Source organism: Thamnophis sirtalis, unplaced genomic scaffold, assembly GCF_051295495.1.
Source record: "Thamnophis sirtalis isolate CommonGarterSnake01/CBP01778 unplaced genomic scaffold, rThaSir2_p1.2 scaffold_5, whole genome shotgun sequence".
In the NCBI taxonomy this organism is placed as follows: Eukaryota; Metazoa; Chordata; class Lepidosauria; order Squamata; family Natricidae; genus Thamnophis; species Thamnophis sirtalis.
In genome coordinates, this window is record NW_028261385.1 from 71,160,464 (window position 1) to 71,178,908 (window position 18,445).

The 18,445-nt window shown below is 39.0% G+C and overlaps 1 protein-coding gene across 4 annotated transcripts in view; it reads left to right on the forward strand.

Moving 5' to 3' along the window:
• The window catches only part of APBA1 (amyloid beta precursor protein binding family A member 1), an 88,862-nt gene that overhangs the window by 33,900 nt on the left and 36,517 nt on the right, over positions 1-18,445 (forward strand). For all 4 annotated transcript variants that reach the window (XM_014052250.2, XM_014052242.2, XM_014052258.2 and 1 more), the window contains one exon: positions 9,803-11,007. In XM_014052250.2, the coding sequence (XP_013907725.1) occupies positions 9,856-11,007 (1,152 nt within the window). In that variant the 5' untranslated portion in view covers positions 9,803-9,855. The remainder of the gene's footprint in view (positions 1-9,802; positions 11,008-18,445) is intronic.

Genomic DNA, 18,445 nt, shown 5'->3' on the forward strand with positions numbered 1-18,445 from the left:
AGCAGAGGGAGTGAAAGTTAACAAACTTCCGCTATTATAACACTTTGCCTGATAAATTAGTGTTAATTGGACATACTTCTATTCAACCTATTCCTGGATACATAGCATAATATTTGCTTGGTTTGCTTATTAGAATGATATCATAGTAATAACTACATAATGGTGTTTTTAGTCAGGTTTCCTAAATTCCCAAATTTTAGGAATTATAATATCAAAACATCTGGTGAGTATTGATTAGAAAATCATAATAATAATTTACTATTTTGCTGTTTCATCCTAATCCAATATACATAAGTATCATTTTTCTTTATCCTGTGTGTATGTTCATCCCTAGTGTGCCTATTACAGTGGTAACTTGAATCTCCTCCTTTTCTCTGCCTTGTGAGCTTACAACTTGAACCAGTGTCTCTCTGAATTGGAAAGGCACACAACTTGAACCAGGGACACAACTTGAACCTGTGTCTCTCTGAATTGGAAAGGGAAGAATATAAAATACATGGAAAATGTAACTATACACATTGTATAAATAGAGACGCGGTGGATCAGTGGCTAAGATGCTGAGCTTGTCGATCAGAAAGGCTGGCAGTTTGGTGGTTTGAATCCCTAGTGCCGCATAATGGAGTGAGCTCCCATTACTTGTCCCAACTTCTGCCAACCTAGCAGTTTGAAAGCATGTAAAAATGCGAGTAAAAAAATAGGAACCACCTTAGGCGGGAAGGTAACAGCGCTCTGTACGTCTTCGGCGTTTAGTCATGCTTGCCAACATCATCACAGAGTTGTCTTGGACAGTGTTGGCTCTTCGGCTTTGAAATGGAGATGAGCACCGCCCCCTAGAGTTGGGAATGATTAGCACATATGTGGAACCTTTACTTTTACCTATAAACTACAACTATGCAAGCTTTATTTCATTGGATATAATTCTTGTTTTAGTCCTGACTAGTTTTTATCATGCGATATCCAACATACCATTTGAAGACTAAGTAGCTTTCAGACTGGAAAAGAAAACAGATTCAGCCTTTCTTTAAACTCTAAAGATGAGCAATTCTTATTTTTAATAACTTTTCCTGGGAAGATAGAGTAGTGTCTTAGCCTTCTGGCATATTCCCATATAGTCATTGGCCGTGCCCTTTTTATAGCTGTGAATCAAGGCAGAAGAAGCTATTCTTTTGTGTTAGCTGCAAGTTATATATTTTCCATTATATGCTTCAAGTGTTAGCATTAATTTTTTATGTTAAATTATAAGGTTTTTCTAGGGCAGTTTCCATAAACCCCTCTTCAATGACTCTCTTATGAATTTTAAACAGTTTTGAAATAGAAGAGCATGATTGTTAATTTTATTAGACAATTTAAAATATAAATGCATGCAATCTTATTTCACCCTCCCCCAATTCTATTGTCCAACAGTTCTGATTACAAAGCAGTTTCTGAAGTTGTCCTTGGGCTATCATGAGTTATTTATAGGGAAAAGCAACACCTTTGCATGGATTCAGTGCTTTGAAGCAGGGCAAAGAATGGCTCTTCTTGTCAGCAAAATGCACCTGAAGAATAGAGATTCGAAATTTTTAGCAGTGGATTTAAATTTACAGCCTGAAAAAAAATAAGAATTATCTTTCAGTTAGAAAAGAGTTATATTTAAAATGCCTCCAGTCACCCATTTTCTCAGCTTACTATATCTTCTTGACTATTTTATGAAATCCTATTAAATAATTTCTTTGAATGCAATGGATGTTCACAGACATTTACATATACTGCATATAGCAATGATGGCTAACCTTTTTCCCATCATGTGACAAAAGCGGGGGGAGATAGTGCGCATGTGTGCCCACACCCATAATTCTATGTGCCTTCCCCCCACGCATACATTCATGACCCCCACGCTCCTCCCACTTTTGGCCCATGATGGCATGGTGGATCCGTTTTTCACCCTCTCCAGGCTCCAGACCCTTTCTAGGAGCCCGGGTAGGACAAATAAGGCCTTCTTCCCTGGAGGCCTTCTGGGCACCCCCTGGAGACCCCCTCGAAGCAGAAAACAGCTTGTTTTCCGACTTCTAGTGGACCCAGAAGGCCCGAAAATCAGCTGGCTGGGGCGCACATACTTGCGTGCCCATTGATATGGGTCTCCATGTCACCTGTGGCACGTATGCCATAGGTTCGCCATCATAGGTATATAGAGTGGGTGTGCAACCCTCCACATGCTAGGAGTTGTTTGATCTTTCATTTTCTGCTACCTTTAAGTAATGGAAAGGAACATAGGAACTTTAGCACGTCAGTTCAGTGTTGTTTAGAGGCTGGACCTGAAGTCTCTTGTGGCACTAGGGGGGCTCTGGATTCAGCTTTGAAGAAGAGCCAATACTGCTTATTGTCAGTGAAATGCACTTGAAGAATAGATAGCAAAGTGTTCAACGCTACATTTAAATTTACAACCTGGAAAAAAATAAGAATTATCTGTCAGAAAAAGATATACTGTTTATTACAATACAGTTCATACATACCTGCTTTTATCCCTATCGCACCCCTGCCCCTCTTTTGCAGAGGGCCCTTCGAGTCAGTGTTGAGTCAGCTGCCTGGACAAATTTGGAAGTGATTTGACATTATCTCCTTCCTAGGACTGAGAGGGAGCGGCTGGCCCAAAGTCATCCAAATAGCTGGGTTAGAATTTACAGTCTCCCACTTTCTAGCTTATTGCCTTTTAATGCCTCCCATTAGAACAATTTAATAAAGCCAGTAGCAGAAGCCTGCTTATTTTATGGAGTGAGCGGCTGGATGGTCCAGTAGTGGTATAATCATACCCAATTGGCCTCGAGACTGGGATGAAGCTGAAGCCACACCTCTGTGCTCCACCCTTCTGACTCCAGTTTCATCTCAGTTCGGCCAGTGATGAGACTTAAAAATTGGACTCCTGATTATTGCCATTATTGGACCCTCCTCACCTTTCCAGCCCTTCCTAGCGAAGGACCCTACCTCCACCCCAGTAGGTCTCCTGGATGTGGCTGCTTTATCTAGCCACCAGGGAGAGTGCTGTTGGGCTTCTGTGGTTTCGGGTGGCTCAGTTGCCATTCCAGCGACCAATTTTGAGCCGCGATTGCCACGTGGAACTGGCTGCAGGTTCCTTATGTGCCGGGGAGGCTAATGGGCTCGGGATTTCCAGCCCTACGATTCTGAGGGGGAGTTAGAGTTGCATCAGGGGTAGCTTGTACCCACGGAGCCATTCTGGCTGCAGCTAGCTGTGTGGAGATCGAGTGGGAGTGCCTGAGGGAAGCTCATCTGTCTCACCAGGCAGGTCCATTGGGGTTTATCATAGGCAGTCCACAATGGGGATTTGTGTCTCCACCTGGTCCTCCTTCGGTATCTGGTGTTGATCTGCCCAGGTAGTGCCCACTTGGGCTTCAGTCCTGCGGGTCCTAGACTTCGTCCAGGAGGGGTTAAACTAGGGTTTTTTTCCATGTACGGTTATGAGGTAGCTTACTGCGCTTGGCACGGCTCTTCCTGGTGCAGGCTCAGCTTCTTTAACCCAGTTGCCAATGGTTAAGGGGTTACTTAGGGGGGTCTCGACTTACGTTCCCCTGTGGTCCATGGTTCCCATATGGAACCTCTGCATAGTGTTGCAGGTCCTTATGTCAGAGCCTGTTGAACTATTGAGAACGGCCAGCCTGAAGCTACTCGAACTGGAGGCCCTTTCTTCCAGGGTAGTTTGGTGTGTTTCACAGCAACAGGGTTGTGCTTCGTTTGGACCCGGGGGTTTGCCTTAAGTAAATTCCATTTTTCACCGTTCCCAGGAGATGGTCCTTCTGGATTTGGTCCGGTCCCAGTCAGGGAATGGGAACATGAGTGGCACCGTTTAGGTGTGAGACAGGCCCTATGCATATTCTTGTCCAGTTCCTGCCCGGGATTTCAATAGATAGGTTGTGGGTGGAAGGTTCTCCTTTGTGACTTGTTTTCAGGGTCTCGAGAGAGCATGCTTCGATGAAACTGGAGTCAGAAGGGTGGAGCACAGAGGCGTGGCTTCAGCTTCATCCCAGTCTCGAGATCAATTGGCCGTGATTATACCACTACTGGACCATCCAGCCCCAACTCCTAAAATCGCAGTTCGGGTAAGACCAACTGCCAACTTTAGAACTATTTTCCCTGTGTCTACCCACTGCTAATAGATTTGGGAGCTATAATTGTTGTGTATATTATGTTGTTCATAAATAATTATAATTCAATTGTCCTTTCAGGAAAGCTAAAATCTGTCAACCTTCATTTTTCTACATGGGGGTAATTTGGTCATTTTTTTATCTTGAACTTCTGTCCTGTAATATTCAGCAATTAGTTTGTTTTCTTTTGCGGGGAAGGGAGGCAGAGGCCAAAATCTATCCAAGATTCTGACAAGTAGATGTCTTAGCAGCACTGGTCAGACTATAAAGAAAATACTGAGAATCAATCTCCCCCCCCCCTTTTTTTTTGACAGCTACTGTTTTGTTTGCTACTGTTTTTAAAGAGAGAAGGAAAAGGCTTATTTGCCTAAATTGAGAACAGCAAGTTATAGGTAGTAGATTTTATAGAATACTTTTATGCTGCAGTAAATGGAAAGAAATGACAAATATAATTTCCATATTGCTGGTAACACAAAATTGGCTTGCTCTTTCCTCCTTCCCTTGCTCATGAAAAAATGTCATTTATAAATTCTTGGTATGTTTTTCAAAAGCATTCTAATAAATTCATTTTCTTGACTAGAGAGAAAAGAAACAAACACATTTTAAGTGTATCTTGCTTATATTTCCCCCCCTCCAAAAAAGCTGCTACTTTTAATTGTCCATTATGTTGCTAATTTGGCTAGTGTCTAATAAAACGTTCCATTTTCATTGACTTGCTCTTCCATCCCTCTGGTTATAATCAATATGTATATATGCATATGGTATATTTGAAATGGGGAAAATGAGCATATCTCTATAGAAGAACCCTTGTCCCAGTTTGGTCATGGCCTATTTAGAAATTCATGGTTCTTTCTGTTTTGAGATCTAAATCCAGAGTGCCATTCTTCGTTAAGGTTTTAATTGTATTTAGGAAACAAGCAGACTGTGTACTCAGCTGTCTCTGATCAGTTAATTCAACCAACAGAAAACCACTCACTGCTTGAATTAAATTGGAAGGTGACTTCAAGGTAAATCTGATGTGGCATGATAGATTGAATTAACTATTTCAAACCCTAAAACTTGTACAGTGAGAAATGTTCATAAAGACACATATGCTCAGGTTCTTTACAAGTACAGAAAAAGAAAATAATAAAGGTGACACCACCTCCTCTTTGAAATAACTTCTTTTTGCCCCATTTTGAAAATAAACACCCCCATACATTTTATTGCTATAAAATGAGAATCTCTTTGCATTCTGGCTACATTGGCATGCTCATCTCTCATTGTAATCAGCCAAGTTAGGAATGAGTCCAAACCTGCGTAGGGAGGAACACACCTACAAACAATCACACTACATCTTTAATTTTTTCTGCCTTGGCAAATCTGCTTTTTGGTACCTATAAAATAAGGAATAATTGGAGTTGCTCTAGATCGCAGGTGTCAAACTCGTGATGTCACATTATCATATGACAAAAAAAGACTCTCCCCCCTTCATTAAATGGGGGTGGGGTGGCTAGCGCGTGAGTTTGACACCCCTGTTCTAGATGAACAGGTAAAAACCATTGCCAAATGGGATTGTGCCCAACATCAGCTGATGTTTCTGTTGCTGGCAAGTCACTCATGCCCTTAACCGTCACCCACCTAGGCTACTGTAATGTGCTCTATTGGGGTTTGACCTTAAAGAATATTTGGAAACTTTGGTTGGTTCAAAATGCAGCTGCCCCTGCACTGCATTGGTTAACAGTTGATTTCTGGATTCAATCTAGTTCTGTTTTTTTTACATCTATAACACCCTTCATGGCTTAGCACATGCCAATTTCAACCTGCCAAATTGAATCTAGCAGGGAGAAACTACTACAAAATCCACAAAATAAAGGGAACTTTTATTATTATTATTACAGCACCAATATTGTCAGCTTCCCTGTGGTGATCAGGCTGTTTCTGTATTTGCTGGTTTTCCACAAGATTCTAAAGATTGAACTTTTTGGAGAGCTTTCCCCTGACTTCTTGTTGCTATCTTTTATTCTCTTTCTCTTTTTATTGTGCTATTCTGTTTTTAATATTTATATGTGTTTTGCTTTGCTATATATTGTATTGCATCTTTTATATGTGCTACCAAGTCATTTTTTTATTGCGGCGGCATGCAGATATTTTAATAAATAATAAATAAACATAAATCTTCTGATTATGTTTTCCTTGTGTAAGGCTGTGCAGGTAATGTAGGAAGATTCCCCCCCCTCTCTCTCAGTGTTAAAATACAAAAAAAGATTTTAAAAATACAAAAACCCACTCCCTAATTTTAAAAAATTGCAATCTGTATGCAAAGTATCCTATGGTCACTGCATAAAGTAGGCCACTCTTTGAATAACAAATTGAACCTTGACCACTGGAGCCAGTCTTTTGCGTGCAAAATGCCTCATCAACCGCAATGCAAATTTCAGGCCCTTTGGGCAATTTCCCACTCTAATTTACCCAAAGCGCATTTAGAAAGATAGATGGAAGTGTCTTGAGGTCCTAGAGAAGTAGTGGTAATGTTTGAAGACATTAACTCTAGTAAATGGGACAGCTTCTGGCTCCTTTAGACCACTGCTTCCCAAACATTTTCTTTCATTACCTGAAACCATTTATCAGAAAGTTCTTTTTTCTGCTTATCAGAAAATCTTTATTTAAATGTCCCTATTGTGATTGGATAATTATCTATCTATTATAATAGATTCATGTGTCATTACCTAAAAATTACTTTTACCCAAATTGGGGCGATTTACCCAGGTTTGGGAAGTACTGCCTTACACCATGAATAATATTTGATTAATCTATACAACCTTATTATCTGCTGGCTAGGTTTTGAGATAGCTTTCTTAATAACAGAAGTTCATCTTGATTAAGGTTGCTGGCAATTATAAAAAGGTTTTAATTCCGCACTCCTGCCCCTGCCACTAGCAATCCTGATCAAAAGAGTGGAAGAATTCTGATTAACCTTTCTTAATATCAATATTAAGATTAAAATTTCTCTCTTCCCCCCTTCCCCTCCAATTACTATTTCCCAATTGTTATTTAGATAAAAACTTAATCCCGTGTAGACTAGTTTTTATCTGAAATTAAATTCTAAGACACAACATCCAAAACCCAGTCAAAAAAAAAAAAAGGGAAATGCTGCTTGGCTTTTTAAGATCCAACAGTAACAGTATGTGATCAAGATGGTGGCTTGCATGGTCATTCGTGTGATCGAAGTCCTACCCTATAGGTAGCAGCAGAAGGGTTTTAGTTACGCAATTTTTTATCTTGACTTTTTTTGCCATGGTTAGCCTTAATTAATTATTCTTTCAAGTAAGAATGGCTGAAAAAAATCTAGCCTCTGCTTTGTTACAACATAAATTCAGGCAGTCCTCATGATTGTTTTTTTACACAATGTTCCTTGAGTGTGCATGCTTATGGAATCAAAATAAAATTACTGGTGAAGGAAGAAGAGATCATGCCTCATTCACACATTAGAGCATTTTGTTTTGTTTTGTTGGTTTTCCCTTACCCTTTGTTTTACTAAAAGATTTGAAGGACCATTTCATCTTTAATCCTGCTAGCATACATGAATTAACAGACTCTGATCATAATGTCATATCCTCTTCTATACATAGCTTGACTGGAAGGTAATTTTGGAACTCTTATCTGAGGAAAAACTTATATCCCGATTGGATATCGGGCTAATACAAGAATTGCTGTAGCTGTAGCAATTCAGATGGGAATGATCTTCAACTGCCTCTTGCACATGCTTTTGTCTACTAAATCTTTATCTCTTATAGTCCTGGTAGCAGGGGTGGGTTCCGGCAGTCACTACTGCCAGTTCGCTCGTGGGTGCTTCACGTGTGCATGCACAGTGCAATAAAAATTGCTCTGCACATGCGCAGAAGCAAAAAACAAGATGCAGGTGCCTATGGTGCCACCCGGAGAACCAGTTTGGGGGCGTAGCAAGCCTGGATTACTGCCAGTTCCATGACCCGGGCTGCCAAACCACTACTGGTTCAGCTGAACAAGTAGGAACCCACCACTGCCTGGTAGGGTTAATTCTCCTGCTTGATTAACTTGTTTCTCCATTGGAATGAATAGCCTGCTTCTGAGATGGCTTGAACCCCTCTGATGACAAGAAAGTTGAAAATGCGAAGTAGGAGGGGGAGAGGAAGGCTGTGGGGATGGGGTCTTTTTGTTTAGTTTAGTTATCTTCATTGTCCCGGCCACTGCTTAGAGAGAACTAATTGCCATCTCTTGATTTAGCAGTGAAGCCTTAAAACAATGTGTGCAAGCAATTCCAGTAATGAGTAGTAATGAAATTGTCTCCCCAGCACTGCAGTCAGTGGGCTTAGCGGAAAGAGCAACATGTTATTTATGCCACTCATTGTTAAATTCAGGAGATTTGTGGCTTTGCGTTAATTCTATGTGTTAAATATTTATCGATGTGACAAATTTCAAAGTTATTTGGGAATACTTTTTTTAAAAATTGCAATAGACCATGACTACAATTTATATGTTATTTTAGTGCATAGTTTGATGATGGTTCAGGCTCTAGAACTGTCCTTATTTATAATGTTGCATATCAAAAATTTCACAAAGCTTCGCAATATAAAATATATTTCTGCCACTTTCCATAACACCGGTGTGCAAGTCTTTAAATATCTTTTCTGTGTCGTTCCAGTTTTAATATATGTGCTGTCGAAGCGAGCACAAATCAAATGTCTTTTCCTGGGATCCCCTACCAACCTTTACTGTGAAATGGATGAGGGGTCATTTTGCATTTAAGTACAAGAATATAGGATACTGTTAAAAATAAAGGAGTGGAGGCAGGTAAAGGTTAGACTGAAAAGCATGGATAAAAATTGGGTCTTTGAAGTTTTGCTATCACTTGGCAGGGGTTGCTTGCCTGCTGATTTTAACCTTTATTTTAAATGACTAAGTAGGACTTCTCTCTCTCTCTCTCTCTTTTTCTTTCCTGTTTAGATACCTCTTTCCCTTGCTTCAGCTCCATCTATTTTTATTTTGCTCCCTTTTCCTTCCCTTCTCATGGCTTATCTCCATTCTGGATTTTTCTTTTTCTTTTCTGACCTTCCTGGGGGGAAATATGTTTCCTCTTGTATGTTCTGTTGGGAAAAGTGCAGATACAGGACTAAGTAATTTTATGAATGTATTATTTTATTTAAAAAGCAATTCATTTTAATCAGTAATTATTAATTAAATGAATATTGATTCATTTTCGCCTATCCTTGCCTCTTTTTTGAAATGTGGCTTTTGGCAAGTATATCTAAATAGCTACAAGCATATACAAACAAGAATTTCACCTGCACATATTTTATATTACCTTTTTTCTATGTAGTTATTTTGTATCCTCTTTCTTTCCTATTTGCAATTATTTCTTTTCTTGATATTTTTCATGCTGTCTGTCTAATCAATCTGCCTATTCTGTTCTTAGACACTTAGTCGTCCTATTCCATTCATTCTCTCAATTGTTATTAGTGATTTCTGCTTATAGCAACTATTGATTTTTGCCATTCCAGTTGTAGAGAATTCTTATTTATGAGACTTTTTTTTGCAAAAGTGGAAATGCAAACTAATTGCCTACTTTTTATAGTAGCTGAAGTGGGTTTTAAAATATCTCTCTTTTTTCTATGTAATAAAGTGTTCTTTTTGTAACTTCTTTACAGCCTCAACACACAAAATGTCAGTAGAATAGGTGAAATATCTAGTAGAACCTGCCATGAACCATTTTGAAGGACCACCTGAAGGAGAGGTCAGTGATGAACTAGGAAATAGAGAAGTGAATGAATCTGTAGAGGCAGACCTAGAACATTCTGAAGTAGAAGAAGAACAGCAACAGTATGCCATTCATTACCCAAGATGTGCCAATGGCAGCCATGAACGACCTTCTAGGCAAGAAGAGGAAAGCACATTAGCACGGTCAGCCAGCACCGAAAGTGGCTTCCATTATCATACTGACACTGCTGAAGGAGATGTCATAGCCATAGCAGAAGACAGCTATGAAGGTGACAGAGTACTCGAGAATGAGGATGAGAGTGCCTATGGGGTGCAGTATCGACCTGAAGCAGAAGAGTACACTGAAAATGCTGAGGCAGAGCACGCTGAAACCATTCATAACCGAACTCTTCCCAACCACTTGCACTTTCATTCTATTGAGCATGAGGAAGCCATGAATGCAGCGTATTCTGGGTACGTGTACACTCACAGGCTCTTCCATCGAGGGGAAGATGAGCAGTATGCAGAGCCCTATGCTGATTATGGACTGCAGGAACATGTGTATGAAGAGATAGGTGACACCCCTGACCTTGATGTGCGGGAAGGTCTTAGACTGTATGAGCAAGAGAGGGAAGAAGCTGACAACTATCGAAAGGAAGCTTTGGGTGCACGCCTTCACCACTATGATGAGCGCTCCGATGGGGAATCCGACAGTCCTGAAAAGGAGGCAGAATTTGCCCCGTATCCTCGTATGGACAGTTATGAACAAGAGGAAGATATAGACCAAATAGTAGCTGAAGTCAAACAAAGCATGAGTTCTCAGAGCCTGGACAAAGCTGCTGAAGAGATGCCAGAAGCAGAACAAAATGTGGACCCTAATGTTCCTGCTAACATGCGCCATAAAGGCAGCAATCAGGTTTCAACCAACTCTAGAACAGCTGTTAATGCAGGTGAATCAGTGCAAAGATATAGCAAGGAAAAAAGGGATGCCATATCACTGGCAATTAAAGACATTAAGGAAGCTATTGAAGAAGTGAAAACAAAGACTATTCGTTCTCCATATACTCCTGACGAACCCAAAGAACCCATCTGGGTGATGAGACAGGATATCAGCCCGACCAGGGATGGCGAGGATCAAAGACCACTAGAGGGAGATGTGAGTATACCAATTTTGAATTGCACTTTGAAAGCAAAGGTCAGAATTTTCATTAAATTACTACTTGATATCTATGGCAGGTTGGTTGTAGGTTTTTTTATTTGCTTTGGAAACATCATGTTACATACAATAAAGATCTCTGCTCTTTTTAAAAATGTGCTTTAAAATTATAATTATTAATATATGAACTTCCTCTTGGCTATCTTTTGATCTTTGTTGTATATCAAACAAAAAGGAGGAAAAAAGTTAAGATGGCTTGCATAAAACATGAACTTTCTGGAAAAGAATTCTAAGCACCTGTGCTAAGGAATTTTGTTTTTGTTATCAATAGTGTGTTGCTGTGCTGTTAGCCCTTTTGAAATATGATGACCTTTTAAATCATCCATATAGCAGATGTTTTCCTGCCATAAGCCACATTATTCCATAGTTCTTTTGACAATACTTATTTTTTACAAAATTTTCTTGCTTTCAGTACAGTATCCTCAATTCCCCATTATGGTATTTTTATGTTTGGCATGCTAAAGTGCCAGGTTTTTAAAATTTCTATGCAAATTTAATACCAGAAAGGTACACATAATAAATTTTGGTAGAATTGATTTGTTTGTTTATTTTAATTTATTGGGTGCCCAACTCCAGTGGCCTCTGGATATCGTATAAAGCAAGGAAAAATATGAAAACCGATAAAAACATTGAATCAAGCAGACAGCTCAAACTAAAATAATGTAATACACTGGTAGAAGAAAATATTTATACTCAGGGTTGAACTGTGGGATCCTAGGTGCTCTCTGAGCTTGATTGTTTTCTTGCCGACACTTCAGTGATGTTACTGTATAGTTTGGTAATGAAACGTCTACAGGAAAATACCCAAACTCAGAGAGCACCAATGACCCACAACTTAATATATAAGAAAAACAGCAAAACAGGGGCATTTAACAAATAATAAATAGAAACCTATAGCCTGGAATCAAAAGCAAGTTTACAAAGCATTCTGGAACTCCAGAGTGGATGCCACTGTAATGTCTGGAAGTGATGCTGTTTGTAGAGGATGGGGCAGCAACAGAGAAGACACACTTCTAGATGGCAGTGTTTAATGGAGGGGACCTGGAGACATTCATTTTTCTGGAATATCCTGGACAGGCAGAAACAGTTCGACCAACAGTCTCTCATATATCCAGACCAGGAGTGGGCTCCTGAATCGGTCAGTACTGGTTCGCTGCATGCACGCTTTGCACAAGCGCTGCTTGCTTCCTTTGCATACACGCCGGCCGCACGTAGCTTCCGTATTTTATTAAAAATTGCTCTGTACATGCGCAGAACCATGCCAGCAACGGCAGAAGACACTGGAGAACCGGTTTGTTACCAGTTCTGTGACCTAGGCCTGAATTCCACTACTGGTTCGGCTGAACCAGACCAAACAGGCATCAACCCACCTCTGGTCCAGACCCCATCCCATACCGAGATTTATATGTAATAATCAGATCTTGAATTGTACTCAGAAGCCAACTGACAACCAATACAACTTGCATAGCAGTGGTGAAATCTAGGCACACTGAGAGACACTAATTACTGCACACAACACTGCATTTTGAACCAGTTGCAGCTTCTGGGTGGTTTTCAAGAGCAGCCACTATTATATGTGTTGCAATCTAATTGTAAGATGACCATGAATGACTATCTGAAGGGCCTCCTGATCAAGGAAAGGGTGCAACTGGTATGCAAAGGCCACAGCTGCCACCTGCTCTTTGAGCAGTAGCTGCAAATTCAGAAGGAACCCCAAGACTGCACATCAGTCTTGGCTGTGGAAGTGGAGCTCATCCAAGACCAAAGATGGTGACATCCCCCAAACAGGAGGTCTAAACAGTTGCAGCCTTGTTAGGATTGAGCCAAACTCTGTTCCCCCCCACACCCATCCAGAACCAAACAGCCTGTAGATACTGGATCAGTGCATTGACAGCTTCACCTATATCATTCAGGATGGAGATGTAAAGTTGGGTACTATCAGCATAGTGAAGATACTGTATCTCAAACTCCCAGATGACCTCATCAAGTGCTTTCAGGTAGATATTGAACAGGACAGGGGAGAAATGACCTGAGACACCCCACACATGAAGGGCCATCTCTTCCCCTGTGTCTATACTGACTGGAACTGAGCATTGCAGAAGGAGGTGAACCACTGGAGCACAGTGCCTTGAGCTCTTAATTCCTGTAGCCAGTCCAGAAGGATAATATGGTTGAAGTATTGAAAGCTGCTGAAATATCAAGGAGCCCTAGGATGGATGCACCACTCCTATCCCGAAGAATCCACAAGAATCATCAGCAAGCATGACTAGTCTTATCTTTGCACTCTACCTTGACCTTGTGCCAGATTGAAAGCACTCCAGATAACAATTCAAGATCCCCCAAGATCCTTTGCAGCTGTCATTCAACTACCTTTTCCACTGTCTCCATGAGAAAAGGAAAATTTGAAACTGGCTGATAGTTTTCCAACAGAGATAATTCTTCAACAATTATCCAGTAGTAATCCCTTGAGGAAGGGATTTATTGCTATCTCCTTCAAGGCTGGTGGGACCACTGTCTCTCTCAAAAAGGCTCAAACCACCAGCTGAAGCCATCCCATCATCATCATCTCCTTGATTGTTTTAATAACCCAGGAAAGCCAGGATCTAACAAACAGAGGGTTGGACTAACAGGCAAGAGCACATTGCTCACTTTCTTGGGAATAAGAATCAAACTCAGTCCAGATAACATTCCAAGATTCTTCCTTGGGCAACTCATTACGATTTGCCTGTTAGGGTCCAACTCCAAGGTAATCTGAATGACATTTCCTATCAGATACCATGAGTGTTCTTCAACATAGCGTTGGAGAAGATCCTGTGGCCCAAGAACCCCAATAGGGAGTGGGACATCCTAAACAGGGCAGTCATACAGCCATCACCATTATGCAATAAGGGTGCAGAAATAGTGATGTTTTTCCCCCTTATTGCTACAATTTATTAATCTGCTAGTATTATTTGCGGGATTTCATAAAATATTTTGGAATATACATCAATGCTGATACACCTTATGTTTTATACCACTCTTTAAAAGATGTACCAATTTGGCTCAGAGAGATGTAGCTTGCATCAAGAACTCAACATACAAGCCAAAAACGAGGTTGCAGCCCCATATGTTATATTGCATATTTTCTTGCTCCCACTAAGTATGCAATGTACATTTGATAGAAGAAAACTATGTTATTTGTATGTAGTCAGGCAAAGCACTCATTCTGTATGTCCACTATTAAAATTTAATTAACAAACAAACAAAATGTACTAATAGTACACAAACAAAAGCAAACTTCCTAAGAAAATGCAGGCAAAATGAATGCATCCTGTATTTTGCTTTCCTAAGAATGTATTTAAGACTCCAAAGTCTTATACTTTTAAAAATAAAAATAGTGCGGAAGATTTAGCACTTTACTGCATGTAGGTCACCCAGTTAAAAAGGAATGTAATTTTGAACATCGGGAGGGAAGATCAGGAGCTGTGCAGGTCTCAAGGAATAGGTTCTTGGGCTCCTTAGTGACCACAGATTGAGTATTTCAGACTTCTGAATGCCAGGTTCTGTTCTTCCAAAAGAAGTGGCTAGAACATTTGTGAAATTACAGATTGTCTGTGATAATGACATATTGGATTCTCACAATTTTTCTGATCAGAGGCAGGTTTCACTTAGTAACCATTACTGTTACCACTGTTTAGAAACCATTAGCCTTAATACATTGTCGATTCGGGTTAATGTCAGGGTTCCAAATAGCATCCAAAAGTTAATCAGAGTCCAAGGCAAAGTAGCTCAAAGTTCCAATTTATTAAGAGAGCCATATTGGCACATCTGGGAAAACTCGAATCTTAAAGCTTCCCAGTTTTCCCCACTCAGTTGAAAGTTCAAGATCTTGCCCCCACACCCACAAGTCCATCACATGGTCCAATCTTCCACTGCCATGCTGGCAGTTCCACCCATCCAGTTCCGGTCCGGTGCAGAGGTGCGAAGTCAAAGGATGACCTTGGCTTTTTAGAAAGAATTTTGTTATGGCTACATATCATCTAACTCTGTACAATCCCCTCTCCCATTTTCCCACAGAATTTCCCATAAAAAATGCATAGTGGAATAATAAGACAGTGTGACAGGCCAAAGATCCAAAAGCAAAGATGGCTGCAGGCCTGACAGACATATTATTTTAACATTGTTTCCTCAGAAGAAATTACATTTTGTGCAGTTATATGTTTAGCAAATAAGGGCCTTGTGCGCCCTCTCTTTTGGGACCAACAGAGCAATAACTTCGTATAGTGAATACCTCTCAGCCATGTTGAAGAACAGTTGGTGACAGCCTTTACTTGGTTTGCAAGCTTCAGACAGATTTGTTTTCGTGTTGTTTTGAAAATTATACACATGGGTAATATGGTTTGATGAACTGGAGTTTTAACTTTTTTGTTAAGATAACGTGTCTTCACCTCTTTGTTGAGGTAATGCTCATTCTATTTTTAGCTTAGTTCTGAATCTGATGCTCAAGTTATTTTGTAAAGCTTCTGGTTGTTTTTTTTTTCCTACAGCAGGGACAATCTATTATTAATAAAGGGAATAGAGAAGGTTGCACTGAATAATTAAGTAGGTTTCAGGTGCTGGAAGGGGCTAAAGGATTGTGACCAGCAATATGGATGTGAGGAAGTGCTCAGCATTTGCTAAAAAAAAAAAAGGGTTTGGAATTGCACTTCAGAACGCTGATGGTAGGGTATTTTATTTAGTGCTAATACCTAAAATTATACAATGAACACCCGCATCCTAAAATAGCACACTTTAAATGCTGTAATAGTCAGACCTTTGTTAATTTATTAACTGTCCCCGCCTCTTACTTCAGTTTCTTTTAATTTGCAAACTTAATTCAGCTTCTATTACAAATAAATAATACAAAAAAGAAATAAACCAACATTTTGGTTTGAAAATGATAGCAGCCGCAAGGAGACAATAATACAATTGTGTCACATCACTTTTGGCTTTCCTTTAATTTAGGTTTTTAAACTGACAAAATATCATTTTTCAAAAGAATTTAATACTTTTGTTACATGGTATGAGCCTTGGTGTGTGTGGATATATGCATCAGTCTTCAACCTTTAGATGCTAGAAGAGGTCTATTGTTCAGGAGCATGGGGACTAGTGTAGAATATGTTACAGTCTTTATTACATAGTTACACTTTTCTACAAAGTTGGGATAATTTCTTTGCAGATGCATATGTTATCCTGTATTCAAGCTGTATTTTCAGATATTTGTGTTCAAGTCATACCTTCCCTCTCCCTCTTTCTTTCTCCCTTTCTCTCTTGCACACGCACACCCTTACCTCTTACTCTTAGATTTTCGAAAATAATATTACAAAGAGTGCACTCATTCAGTGACTATTTTAACTTGTGATGGCAGAAGTAGTATTTACAACCGGTTCTCAAATTTCTGGCCATGACCGCACACCCACAGTCATATGATTGCAATCTGGGCACTTGGCAATCAATCTGGATTTCCAAACTTTGCAACGTCTTGTGGTCACAAAGTCACAGTTGTGACCTTCTCTGTTGACTTCCCATGAGCAAAGTCAATGGGGAAACCTTTAGGAACTTGGAAGTTGTGATCATGTGACTTAATGTCTTAATGGCCTCCTTTTCAACAATGAGGTCTGCCGTTGCTAAGCGACATGGTCACGTGATGTTGAAATTATCATTCCAATTACCATTGTTAAGTAGGGAATACCTATAGCAGAGTTTCTTTTCCTACATTTATTTTATTTTCATGTCATTTTTTCCCACTTCTTTCTTCTCATTCTGATCTAAGACTGATTCTTGGTTCAGTATCAGTAAAATGGTATGTCTTACATTCAGAAGCTCTCTCTCTTTCAATTTTTTATTATAAAAAATTAGATCAGCCATGCTGTTTCTTTTGCATGCGTACAAAGGACTAATGTTTAAATCATGTATTTGAAATGAATATTGAATATTTGAAATTGAAATCATGTATTTGAAATGAGTATTTAAAACAACAATTTTATTTATGCTGATATGTATTTAATTCTGCAGTGTTTTAAAAGATGCTCAGTAGAAAAGTTTTCAAATTTATCATTGGTTTTTAAAAGAACCATGGAGAAAATCTATCTTTCTGGTTGCTTTGACAATGATCAGATGACTCATAATGAATCAATTTAAATAAAATATTCTAAATTCTTTTTTTATTTCACATGTTGATAATAGTATTTTCTACTGTATTGTTATTATTTGGAAGCCACTAGTAGGATTAAATTTGATAGATATAGGCTCCTGAAAAGCAATAAAATAAAAAGAACTAACAGCCTTTTATGGAGCAGGAGCTTTTTGCTATAGTATAATAGAATGACCTTCTTACAGCTATTAAATAACAGAGAAGGTTAATCTACATAGGTAGCACAGCAACATCTCCTATTACTGGCTTCATTTTCAAGTCTTGAGCGTATAATACCACTGGAAAAAGCAATTTGCTGCCATCTGCTAGTGGATTATTGTTGAACAGCAACATCAAAATGGAGAATTTCTGGATGTACGACACTGAGTATCTTAGGAACATGGTAGGTAAATTATAGAAATAGAATAAATAATGATAGATGCTGCTGCCCTCTGCATGTTTACTCAGGATTAAATCCTATTGATTTAATTAAGGTTTAGCCCTACATTAGTGGGTACAGGATAGTATTCATTGAAATGATTTTATTAGCATAATTACAAATTGTTAGTAAGATTGCATTACAGTAAAAAAAAAATTTGTCATAAATAAAGTATATAGATTATATACTTTGTTCTGCCTAATGTATATGATATGATTATTTACATATGATAACTTATAAAACAGGAAATGCATATTGTAAGTAGTAAGTACGTTAATATTTGCTCTGGTATTTTTTGTTGGTCTTGCAAGAGAACAACAGTTTTCAACAGAGGCACTGCTTACTGGTCTGATGTGTAACTATTCAGTGCAAATTGCCTATATTTTGTATATGGATCTGATCTTGGCAACTTAGTATCAGCAACAGAATTACATTCAGACAACTATAGTCTTTGGTATATAATCGGTGTAGTATGTAAGAAAAACATGTATGAAGGAGCAGGGAAGATGAGCAGAAAGAAGATGGGAGATGCCTCATTACTCTCAAATATATCTGAAAATGAATTGGCCACCATTTGGACCTCTATATGATGAATGAAACAACAATAATGGGGTAGGTTGTTTATGTTAATTTTACAAACCTGATGATTTCCGGAACTATCATGGGTAAATATTGCAATTTATCCGAAATTGATATATAATACAGGTTTTGAAGAGAAAACATTATTTACTTATTTACATAGGTTTAAAAGATGCCTGACTGTCAACAATTCTGAACCCTTTATATTA